General features: G+C 31.8%; 1 protein-coding gene across 1 annotated transcript in view; it reads left to right on the forward strand.

The window, feature by feature from the left end:
• The window catches only part of LOC114328867 (dedicator of cytokinesis protein 7), a 139,635-nt gene that overhangs the window by 77,838 nt on the left and 49,079 nt on the right, over positions 1 to 12,718 (forward strand). Inside the window, exons 12-14 of the mRNA XM_028277835.2 lie at positions 3,881 to 4,244; positions 7,888 to 8,452; positions 10,281 to 10,563. Of these exons, the coding sequence (XP_028133636.2) occupies positions 3,881 to 4,244; positions 7,888 to 8,452; positions 10,281 to 10,563 (1,212 nt within the window). The remainder of the gene's footprint in view (positions 1 to 3,880; positions 4,245 to 7,887; positions 8,453 to 10,280; positions 10,564 to 12,718) is intronic.

Raw genomic sequence — 12,718 nt, forward strand, 5'->3', positions numbered from 1 at the left:
ATAATTTATGTATTGGGACCGTGCAAGTTCGGCAAAGCGACCCCTATTTCTACGCTCTGTACTATTATTCGCACTTTTAATTATATTGGCCAATTATATTAGTCCTGGTTACTGGATAATTGTCAAGGCCATAGTCCAAAAAAAATAATAAGAAGAAAAAATAAGATTCAGGTTATGTTATGAAAACATCAACAATTGTATGTAGTAAATAAAATTAGTTATTAAAATGCAGTACTGCAAGCAAAATACAATTAATTAAATTTACCTTTATATAATAATTGCATATCATATCAATATTGTGGAGCAATATGTAATTTTTCTGCTTCATTGACAGAAGGTATGAAATATACGTCAATTTGACAATTTCAATTGACAATATGAATTATTTAAGATAGTTGCAATATTTCTCCGCGACTCGCGCAGGGTCGTTTCTCGTTTCCCTTTCCAAGTACTTGCACACCGCGAATACATACAAAATTTATTTCGCCGAAGCGATGACGGTGGCAATGACGGTCGCTAATTCAATGCTTTTTTCCCATCTATAAAGTCCACAACGTCCTTAAATAAGTTTTCACTTCAATGATATTACTATTATTATACGTACATTATAATAATATGCGTACAAAATTTATTTCGTCGAAGCGATGACGGTCGCGATGACAGTCGCAAAATCCATCCTTTCTCCCCATCCTAAAATAGATTTTAAATTTATTTTAAATTTAAATACTTCTACACAATTTATATATTGATACACGTAATAAATATACGTACAAAATTTATTTCGTCGAAGAGATGACGGTCGCGATGACGGTCGCGAAATAAATCTTTTTTCCCCATCTTAAAATATGTTCTACATTTATTTTAAATTTAAATACCTCCACACAATTTATATATACATACACATAATATATAGCATAGGCGATGACGGTCGTAATGACGGTCGCGAATTCAATGCTTTTTCCCCTATCCACAACGTCCCTAAAGAAGTTTTCACTTCAATAAAACTTTGGTTGGCTTTGTAAATAATAGAAACCACGAAGGCGTTACCAGAAACTTGGTCTCAATAAAAGTTTTATTTTTAATAATATTTTTAATTTTATTCAACAAACTTCCAACGAAAACTTGGTCCCGATACTCAGTTAGGAGTAAGACTAATAGAAAATAATAATTTCGCTGTAAAACGAACGAAATCAAGAGACGTCTTATATTTCAGTTCGTTCAGAGAGTGCCATAAACACCCTTACCGGCTTCGAGCTCCTTAGCTTGCTTCAACAAAATTAAAAATATTAAAGTAAAACTTTGAATTGTTTTATACAGATGTGGCCACGGTATCCATGTTATTTTGTTGTTAGTCGATACTAGGAGTCGGATTTGTTTCAGTTCGTCCAGATACACTCCCTGAAGAAAGCTAAGGAGCTTGTAGCCGGTAAGAGTGTTTATGGCACTCTCTGAACGAACTGAAATATAAGACGTCTCTTGATATCGTTCGTTTTACAGCAAAATTTTTATTTTCTATTAGTCTTACTTCTAACTGAGTATCGGGGCCAAGTTTTCGTTGGAATTTTGCCATGCTGAACAGGCAGGAAGTGAGATGCAAATTATAGATCTCCCCTGCCCTTCTTTGATTTCAGAATTCGGTTGGTTTGTAAACAATAGAAACCACAAAGGAGTTACGTGAAACTTGGTCTCAATAAAAGTTTTATTTTTAATATTATTTTTAATTTTATTAAAGCAAAACTTTAAATTGTTTAAAATTTTTCTTTAAAAAACTGCTAATTTTCTTTTTTAGTACGTTCTTTAACGGTAAAATATTGCAAAACCTCTCAATTTTAAATAACCGCTTGGTTTACACATTTGGCATACACATAGCTAATAAGTCAAAGAAAAAAAGTGATATTGTGCCGATGTGTGCTTTTGCTCTGGGGGTGAGTTTCACCCCTTCTCGGGGGTAAAAAAGTATATGTCCAAAATAATTTCGGAATTCAATAAACTGACTAATTCTAAGCAACTTTTGCTCTATACAGTTTTTTCACCAAGTCAAAAAGTAAGTATTTTGTCGAAAAAAATATTCCTAATAAAAATATAGTTTATAAAAAAATGGTACATATATTAAGTCTGTGGACCCACTACAAGCAAAGTTGTAGCTAATGAAAAGTAGGTTCTTATTCGTCAAATTCCAAATCGAATATTTCATCGAGAAATAACCAAAAAAAACGGAACACTTTTCGGGGAACACTCATTTTAACTTTTTTAAAGTGTTTAAAAAAAGGTTTATTTTTGTTTTTAAAAACAACTTCTAACCTTAAAAGTAAGTGAGTTATGCTCAAAATATTGTTGGTACCTTTTATTTTTTGGTAAAAAGAATCGCGAAAAGCACCTCCTAATTAGCATATCAAATAAAATTAATCGTTATCGCTTCACAAGTTACTTTACTTATTTATTCTTTATACGATCTGTAAGTCTCAGCGGTTCAAAGTGCTTATTCTTGAAAAGGCTGTAGTTAAAATGGCTTGAACGAGTCACTAATCCCGAGTGTATGCAAACTTTGAACAGCCATAGCATAACCGATTTTTGTCTAACAGGAAAACAAAAAGTCCAAAATATTCAGAAAAGTAAAACGTACATTTTATTACTTTTTGAGATTTTTCGTATTACTAATAAGTTATTTTGAAAAAGAGCATTTTTCAGATTTAAAAATTTTAAAAATTTTATTTTAAAACCATTTTTTTTCAAAAATAAGCACGTTGAATCGATGAAACTTACAGATCATATAAACACAACATAAATAAAGCAACATGTGAAACGGTAACGATTAATTCTATTTAAGTTGTTAATTCGGGGGTGATTTTCCCCATTTTTTTATGCCAAATCTAAACGGACCAACTGTATTTTGAGCGTAACTTGCTCACATTTGATGCCAGAATATTTTTTATAAAAATGGATATAAAGCTTTTTAAACTCTTTAAAAAAGTTGTAATGAGTTTCTTTCCAAAAAGTACTTCATTTTTTGGTTATTTCACGTTGAAATATATTTATTTGAAGTTTGGCGAATATGAACCTATTTTTCTTTAGCTATAACTCTGCTTCTACTAGGTCTAGAGAAATCATGTATACACCATTTTTTTTTTCACTTTTTTACAAGCTATACTTTTGCTAACAACGGTTTTTTCCATAAAATACTTGCTTTTTGAATTATTTGCGAAAATTGTCTAAAAACGTGTTTGTTTTGTTGAAAAATGAACATATTCACTCGCAAATAACTCGAAAAGTATTAACTTAGTAAAAAAAAACTGTATAGAATAAAAGTTGCTTAGAATTAGGCATTTTATCGAATTTCGGACTTATTTTGAACGTATGTTTTTCACCCCCGAGAAGGGGTGAAAGTCACCCCCAGGGCAAAAGCACACATCGGCACAATATCAGTTTTTTTCTTTGACATGTTGGCTATGCGTGTGCCAAATTTTATGTCAATCCAAACGGTTCTTTAAAATTTACAGCTAAAACCGTCAAATAATGTACTATTTGTGTTTTCTAGTTTACTGGTCATGACGCAATATTCATAACATACTATTTGTATAATGATGGTTTTGTAAATCTTAATTTTCGATTTCTTTTATATGGTTTCGGATTGCTTCTGTTCCCTAACAGCATCAGCTAGAAGCACCTCAGTTTCAACACCTCCCTCTACTCATAATTTGATTTCTATTTCCCCTTGACCTTGTCTGTATTAACGTTTTTGTCTGTTGATTGGATATTTCTAGTCGAAACCTCATGGGCCGCTCTATACCAAATTTAGAAGCTTTGCTGCAACAAATTGCCTGTATTTACAAACTTATTACGTAGGAAATTAGGATTTATAATTTTAATTAACATATTTCAGAATGTCCAAGAATTGCCAGTCGATCAACACGGCCGTAATCAACTACTAGCAACATATATTCAATACCAATGTAATATGCCGCATCCTCTCTACAATCAAAACTCTCCAGATTACGAAAACAGTTTTTCCATGACTCGAAGTACATCAAATCCGGATTTGGAAGTAGCTCATGTTCAATATTCTAGAGGGCTAGACAGAGCAGCTAGTATGAGAGTACCTACTAACGAGCTTTTGAGTCCAAATTCCAGTTCATGCCAAAGAATTGTCCATCAAGAATTGGCGTTACAATGGGTCGTGTCTAGTGGAAGGTCCAAAGATTTGGCCATGCAAAATGCTTGGTTTTTGTTTGAACTAGTTATTAAAAGTAAGTAAAACTGAAATACAAAATTTATTGATCATATTTTTTTAAGTGAATACTTCTTATCGTTCGGTATGGAATTTTGGCGGGTGTAAAATCATATTGGGCGTCATTTAAAAATCGTGACGTCAGAGTGTCATTCCAAAAAAGCGTGACGCGAGAAGTTAGCTTGCGGTTGCCCCTTGCGGTATAGGTAGGTACGTTACTTAAACTTATACAGGTACTTAATAAAATTATACAGACAGGTTCTAAATTATGGAATAAATTTATTTTTTCGAAAATGGACAACTTGGGAGAAAAATCCCGCGACAGGTCGATTTTTATTTTTAAATTATGATTTTTTGACATACACAGTCCCAGACTAACTTATCCTGGCTGTATCTCTTAAACGAAAAGAGATTTTCGAATGGGACAAAAACTAATATATTCCATTTGTAATACGCTTTAATATGGCGTAGAAAAAATCATCCTCTAAATATTCATCCCTTACTTACAACCCCTAACTTAATGTTTTTTAATAACACCCTGTAATTTTTTTATAGGTTTGGATGTGGTCTTCTATCGTCTATTCAAAAGATTTTTGTAAAATAAAATCGGTTTCTAAATAATCAAGAAAATATCAGTTTATTTTTGTTAATTATGTGTCCCAGACTAATTTATCCTGGCTATATTTCTTAAACGAATAGAGATTTTCGAATGGGACAAAACTGATCTATTCCATTTGTAATACACTTTAATATTGCGTAGAAAAAAATCATCCCCTAAATATTCATCCCTTAGTTACAACCTCTAACTTTAATTTCTTTAATAGCACTCTCTACATTTTTTATAGTTTTGTATGTGGTCTTCTATCGTCTATTCAACAGAGTTTTTTTTTAAATAAAATGGTTTGATAAGTACTCGAGAAAATATCAGTTTATTTTTTATTTTTATTAAATTAATCAAGATAGTTAAAAAATAGAATAGAAAAGAAATATGCTTCATTGTCAGTGAAAATTTTACAACTATATGGTCAAAGCTTACATATGTAGAGTCAGAAAATAATAATTACAAATCATCCCCTAAACCATTTTATTTTTAAAAAATCTGTTGAATAGACGATAGAATAGACATACAAAACTATAAAAAATATACAGGCTGCTATTAAAGAAATTAAAGTTAGGGGTTGTAACTAAGGGATGAATATTTAGGGGATAATTTTTTTCTACGCCATATTAAAGTGTATTACAAATGGAATAGATCAGTTTTTGTCCCATTCGAAAATCTATTCGTTTAACAAATATAACCTGGATAAATTAGTCTGGGACACATAATTAACAAAAATAAACTGATATTTTCTTAATTACTTACAAACCGATTTTATTTTTAAAAAATCTTTTGAATAGACGATAAAAGAGCACCTCCAAAACTATAAAAAAGGTACAGGGTGCTATTCAAAAAATTAAAGTTAGGGGTTGTAACTAATGGATGAATATTTAGAGGATGATTTTTTGTACTCATATTATAAAGTGTAGTACAAATGGAATATATTAGTTTTTGTCCCATTCGAAAATCTGTATTCGTTTAAGAGATGCCTGGATAAATTAGTCTGGGACACCCTGTATATGCCGTAATTGTGAAGTCATCCATTTGAGCGTGATGACGTAATCGATGATTTTTTAAATAGGAATAGGGGTCGTGTGGTAGCTCATTTGAAAGGTTATTTAATTTTCTATTCAGTAGTATAAACATTAATGTAATTATTTGTACAGGGTGGCCAAAAAAATTAAATTCATTGCTGCAAAAAGAAGAATGTATCTAATTTATTTAACTCAAAATACATTTTACTGTAGTCTGTAAAGAGAAAAAAAAAGTTTATTTAACAAATAAACATTGCTTTTCGCTTAAGAGGATCGGTACGTATTTTCGGCTGCAATGCTATTCAAATGGGGATTCATTTTTTTCAAATCCTGAGAAAACTAATAAGTATTTTTGAAAAATTTAAAAGCAGAATGAAAGATTACGTTATTAGCGAGGGCCGAAAGTCCCTGAGAACTTCTATAATGTTTATTTTAATAAGTTACAGGGGTGAAAAAACTAAGAGAAAATTTAGTGTGATTTTTAATTTCAAATATCTCATTCAAAATAAACTTTTTATTTATTCTAAGGGACTTTCGGCCCTCGGTAATAATTTAGTCTTTTATTCTGCGTTTAAATTTTTCAAAAATATTTATTGGTGTTTTCAGGATTTGAAAAAAATGAACACAATGCCGTGGTAATATTTTCCAAATCTGTCTTTGTCTTACAACGCACTCAACCGAATATAATATTATCAGCATATATTGTCAGTCAGACACTGACAATCAGTGACAATTTTAAATATTTGACATTGCATCGGGAATATTTTGAGAAATTGATTAAATATTATTGATATATAGTGTATTTGATAAATAATTGATTTAAGACGTGAACTTAATAAAAAGTTATTTATTGTGTATTATTTGTGGAAGATCCAAGCAGAGAATACATCAGATATATCCTGTGATCCAAGTATTTTGTTGTTAGAGATGTTCAAAATTGTAAGCGTTCCAAAATAACAACATATTATTAAAAAATCACTTTAACACTTTTCCTCTTTTCTCGATTGATTATTAGTTTTTGTTGTACAAATAAATTATTACAATCACTGAAAACATAGTTAGTGAAAAAATTATCACATTTATTAACTGAATTAATAATTTGCAATTATAAAAATAACAGTTATCCAAGAACATTCAAAAGCCATCTCTTTAAATTAATTATGACATTTTCAAGTAGAATGACATTCTAGTAATGTTTACATATCCACACCAGTGTGAATTTTACTACACGTAATTTGCCGTGTAAAGACAGAAAAAGTAGGGATACACGTAAAATATTTGCGAATTATGTACCCATAGCCTTAAATCAAATGTTCAAACTGCCAAGGGGCAGGTGGGTGACTGTTTGATATTTAATTTAAGCGAAAAGCAATGTTTATTTATGAAATAAACATTGTTTTTTATATTATTTGACATCAGTCATGTTTTACGTCAAATCTTATATGCATAGAAGCAGCCTACGTTCAGAATTGGGTATGGCAAAAAAAAAAGAAAAATAAAAGCGTTCCACGCTCAAAATCATATTTTGTTATTTTTTCTGTCGACGGTATTGGAAATCTGTCAGTTATTATGAAAACACCTTATACAATTCTATGGTTTGTTTTTTAACTAAGAGGAGTGATTCAAATTTACCGCGCTGTATTGCTTGTTTGTAATTGATCCAACCGCAGGCAAGTTTACTCCACTGTTATAAAATTTTGACACTAATGACATTTATCAAATTTTGACGCTAGTGACATTTCATAGGATAATTAAGATATCGGCGATTTTTGTGTTTTCTATGTTATTCCTTTAATTTTTAGATTGTTAGTCTGCTTTCATATAAAAAAACAGTTGTTTTTGGAACTCTTTAGCGACGTATTAATTTAATATAATAGTTATGGATTACCATTGAGGGCCGACTAGATCAATCAAAAAATATGTATTTGGTTATTATTCTAGTGACTTTCTTGGGTGTGAATCTGTCTTTTTAGTTTACTTCTCCTGGTTAAAAAATAAACTTTAGTGCAACGTAACTTTTACTTTTTTAGGTATGGTTGAACATTTAGCGCACACGAGATCTCTTGACGCACCAAGAAAGATACGATTTTCCGAGCAATTCTTAGATGACATATCTACTTTAGTGCACACAGTAACGGCAGAAATAATCTCACATTCAACAAGTGAAATGCGTAAAGCGCACAAACTAAACGCTGCTTTAGCTTTCTTCTTCTTTGACCTCTTGTCAATAGCCGATCGCGGCTGGATTTTCCAGTTGTTACGATCATACAACAAGCAACTTCAGGCGAAAATAGCATCGATTCAAGACTCAGTGCTGGTGGAATTAAAACTTGAGTTCGCTCGTATTATTTGCAGCCACGAACATTATATAGCTCTCAATCTACCGTTCGCTTCTCCATTTATGTCGACGGACACTAACGTGTCACCATCACCTAGTGTTACAAGTTCCACCAGCCAAAATTCTTTTTTGTCGGGTGCACCACCTAGTCAAGAGAGAGCTAGTACATTTGCGGAACTGTCGTTTGAATATAGACAGCATCATTTCTTATCTGGTATTGTATTGGCTGATTTAGCAACAGTTCTTCTAGAAATGCAGTAAGTACAATTTTTATATTTTACGAACGATTATTGCAGTTTATTAGTTTATTCGTACATATACGAAGCAAATATTTGTTGCTAGGCTTGCTGATTCTGTTGAATATAAGGCGTGATTATGGTTTATCTCTCTAAAGGGAGGAACATTTATCTTAGTGGTGTGTTACTATTACAGATTTCTTTATTTATATATCAAAACTTCCATGCATTCACTGCATATCCTCTTCCTCGCCAATCTTCCTTTCCTAAATCACTTCATCTGACTGCCCGTGCTACAGAAGATTGCTCCATAAAATGCAAAATATTTTCTGTCTCTCTCCCATTACACAATGCACGCAGATTCCTATCCGCAGCCCTACTAGGTCAATCATTAGGATACGTTGTACCACATATAATCTTAAATATCCACCTTATATCATTAAAATATACTTCGTCACACAATTACCCCGTATCAACGCCCAGTCTAATCAAATCCCTATAGCTATTGCACAAACTTGATTCGGCTGTATCTCCAATATGGCTTGCTTATCGTAACACTTCGATTACTACTTGTTCTAGCTTCTCTCTCTCTTGTCGTTTCCCCATTACTGAATATTCCTAACAATGTTTCTCCATTGGTCTCTATCTTTAGCTGCTCTAGGAGCTTCGCAGAATGAGTTTTCAGCTGAATGCTTTATTTGGTCAGACCATCTATTTGTTGATCGTCCTCTTGATCTTCTCCCCGGAACGTTTCCAGAAACAATTAATCTCTCCAAACCGTCGTCACCTCTGCGAACCACGTGACCAAAGAATTGCAGAATTCGTTCCAGACATATTGTGGACAGCCTTTTTTTAATATTGAGTGGTTTAGAATGGAAACGTTTGTCCTATGAGCTGTCCAAGGTATGCGCAGCATTCTTCTCCAGCACCACATCTCAAAAGCATCAATTTTTTGACGCTCGCATGCGCGAAGAGATGTTCTAGCTTAGCCATCCAAAAATCCCTATCTTCCCAATCGTTCAAAACCCGGCTTTATCCCATATGTCAGACCTCCACAGCCCTTCCAAACGTGCTTGCCCTAGTGCACAAATGTTCTAAAACTGTCAAAAAAGTTATATATTTATGTATTTATTAACTAGTGATTTTGCCCGTCGCCATGCACGGGGAATACATTAATTTAATTGCCTTCTACAGTCACTGCACTCAATTTGTGTGACATCCTCCTATTTTATCGTACCTCCTTCCAGTTTTTTCTGACACCCTCCATTTTTTCTGATTCCCTCAATTGTTTGTGGCACCCTCCAATTTTATTTGATACCCTCCATTTTTTCTGACTCTTATTTTTTTTTTATTTTATAACTCGAGAAGGACTGGATTGATCTGGTTACTTTTGATTTTGAAATATTTGTAGAAGTCTAAGGAAGAAGATCTTTACAATATCCCATCAGATATCAAATTTTATTACTTGCAACAAAATGTGCTCCTTGCTCAAGAATATCTCTATTTTTGACAATTATTATAAACATGCCAATAATGAAAAGTCACATTCTAATGTTTTGACAGTTCTCTTACGTCAAAAATTTTGACCTACGTAATAACGTTTTTGTAGTAAAAATACTATAGACGCAGCATTTCAGTTCAACTAGAGTTCTTACAAGTTGACAATATAATGAATATTTATAGTGATATTTTGATAAATGTACGGGTTAGGCAGAATATTCTAATGGCGGCAAAATATTTTTTTTAATTACTGGGTTTGTTGCAATCTTTTGTACTTCAGCATCGGTTTGCTAGTTTGTGGCGGTATACATTTTAAACTGTTAATTTAACTGTAATTAATATTTTTCAGTCAATCGTCTTTACACACAAAAGCAGTGGACACATTAAAACAGCTACTCTTGTGGCACGATAGCGATCCACGTTACAGTTCTTCTGACGCCAGACAAAGAGTAGCGGCCTTATACTTACCTTTATTATCCATAGCCATGGATGTTCTTCCATTGTTACATCACTTTACAGTTGATAAGACACAATTTGCAAACGAAGACGTAGGTCCTAGTAATATAAATCAGACCGTAGCTATGGCCATTGCCGGAAAGTTATCTCCCAGTACATGTGATAGTTTCCCCTCAGTAAGTATGACTATTCACTTCCTTTATAAGAACATCTTAATAAACAATTGGATCGAAATAAAAAATTAATATTTGAAAAATTACATACTTTATTTTTGTTGCAAGACGGTTTATTTATACTGTAGTTTCAGTGATTAAAAGAATGGGGTATAGAATACTCTCTGGTGGTCTGATAAGTAACCTCCTTTGCCGAGTAGGGCGCTGCAATCTCACAGAAAACATTACTTTTAGAAATTCTAACCTTTTTGAAGCACACATGTCAAATTTTAGCACGATGGGGCCATTATTATATCCTTGACAGCTGCATAAAGTTGACATATTTGGAAAAATGACGCATATGGAGAAAAGCGATTTTCGATCTCTCCTTAAACATTATTATTTGAGAAATAAAACGGCGAAGGAAATATTACAGGACTAATGCTCCTTATAATCGTATTATTCGCACGGCATAAAAAGTTGAAAAATCGTTGTAATAGTTATATTGAGCCAAAAGGAGACTACAGGGTGATTGATTATTGGGGTAAAGCTCAATATATCCGCTATAGTAATAGATAGCAATAAAAGTTAATAACAAACATTGTAGCCAACCTAGAGCTTCACATTACAAAATTAGTTAGAATATTACAGGGTATTCGATAACACAGCGGCAGACCAAACTTATGTTTTTTTAAATGGAACACCCTATATTTTATTTTATATTCGAAATCCTATTAAGTTTCCATACAAAAATATAATAAAGGTTTGTTATGTTATACAGGGTATTTACAAAATTATAACCAATTTTGTATGAAAATCGTAACTAGTTCAACTCCCTGTATAAATAAAAATAAGCACAACAGCAACGGGTTATTAATGTCATATTTGTCATATTGCTAATTTTCTTTATATCAAATACAGGGTAAGTCAAAACGCAACTACATGATTTTCTCAGTAATGTTAAATGAAACACCCTGCATTTTATATCATTATTGAAAAGTAACATTCCTTAAGTACCTTAATTTTTATATAACATTCCCTATGTCCAAATTTATTAGTTTTCGAGATATTTTCATTTTTCAGAGCAAATTATTTTAGGTTTCTATCTAAATTTTAAGTAAGACATGACTGAATTGACAATTGACGATTACTGATTATCAATTCGGTAATCAATGTAACAATGTAGCAAATAAAGAAATAAAAATAATTTATTAGTAATACATTTTACAAAAAAAAAACAACCACAACATGCAACATTTTTGAAACAATTAAAAACTACTTTTCTATGTAAATGTAACAAAAAAAGAAGGAAAATTAGTAATAAATTTTACAAAAAACACACAAAATATACAACATTTTGTGAAGACAATTAAACACTACTTTTGTATGTAAATGTAACAATGTAACAAATAAAGAACGAAAAATAATTTATCAGTAATACATTTTGCAAAAAAAAACATTTGAAAAAATTAGAAGCTACTGTTGGGTTATTACTAGTGTTGCCAGGTGCGATTTGTTTTTAATCGGTACATAAACAAAAACAAATCGGGATTTAGGGTTGTAGATCGGGACAAATAAATCAGAATTGCATGAAAATCTGGTTTTAGGTTCTACTTACTGTCTACTTCAAAGTTGAACTTGTACCGTTAGTTGCTTTTACTTGGGGGATGACTGTTGCAGTTAACCCTTCTCGGGGGTAAAAAAACGCGCGTTTAAAATAAGTACCAAAATGAAAATGGATCAACTGACTAACTCTAAAAAACTTTTTTACTATATAATTTTTAAACTAAGTCAATACTTTTCGAGTAATTTTATCAAAAAAAATATTCTTAGCAGAAATGTAGCTTTTAAAAAAGCAAAAAAAATTGTATGTTCAGAAAGTCTATAAAACCAGTAAAATCAAAGTTGTAGCTAATCAAAAATACGTTCTTATTCGTCAAATTCTAAATCGAATGTTTTAACTTGACATAACCAAAAAATTAAACAATTTTCGAGCAAAATTTTTTTTAAAGTGCCTAAAAAAATCTTTATTTTTGTTTTATATAAAAGTCTCTAGCATTAAAACTAAGTGCTACCGCTTTACCATTTGCTTTATATGTGTATTGTTTATACGTTCTGTAAGGTTTACCGGTTGGGAGTGCTTAGTTTTAAAAAAAAATTGGTTTTATAGTAAAAAAAT

This window comes from Diabrotica virgifera, chromosome 1 (assembly GCF_917563875.1).
Source record: "Diabrotica virgifera virgifera chromosome 1, PGI_DIABVI_V3a".
NCBI lineage: Eukaryota > Metazoa > Arthropoda > Insecta > Coleoptera > Chrysomelidae > Diabrotica > Diabrotica virgifera.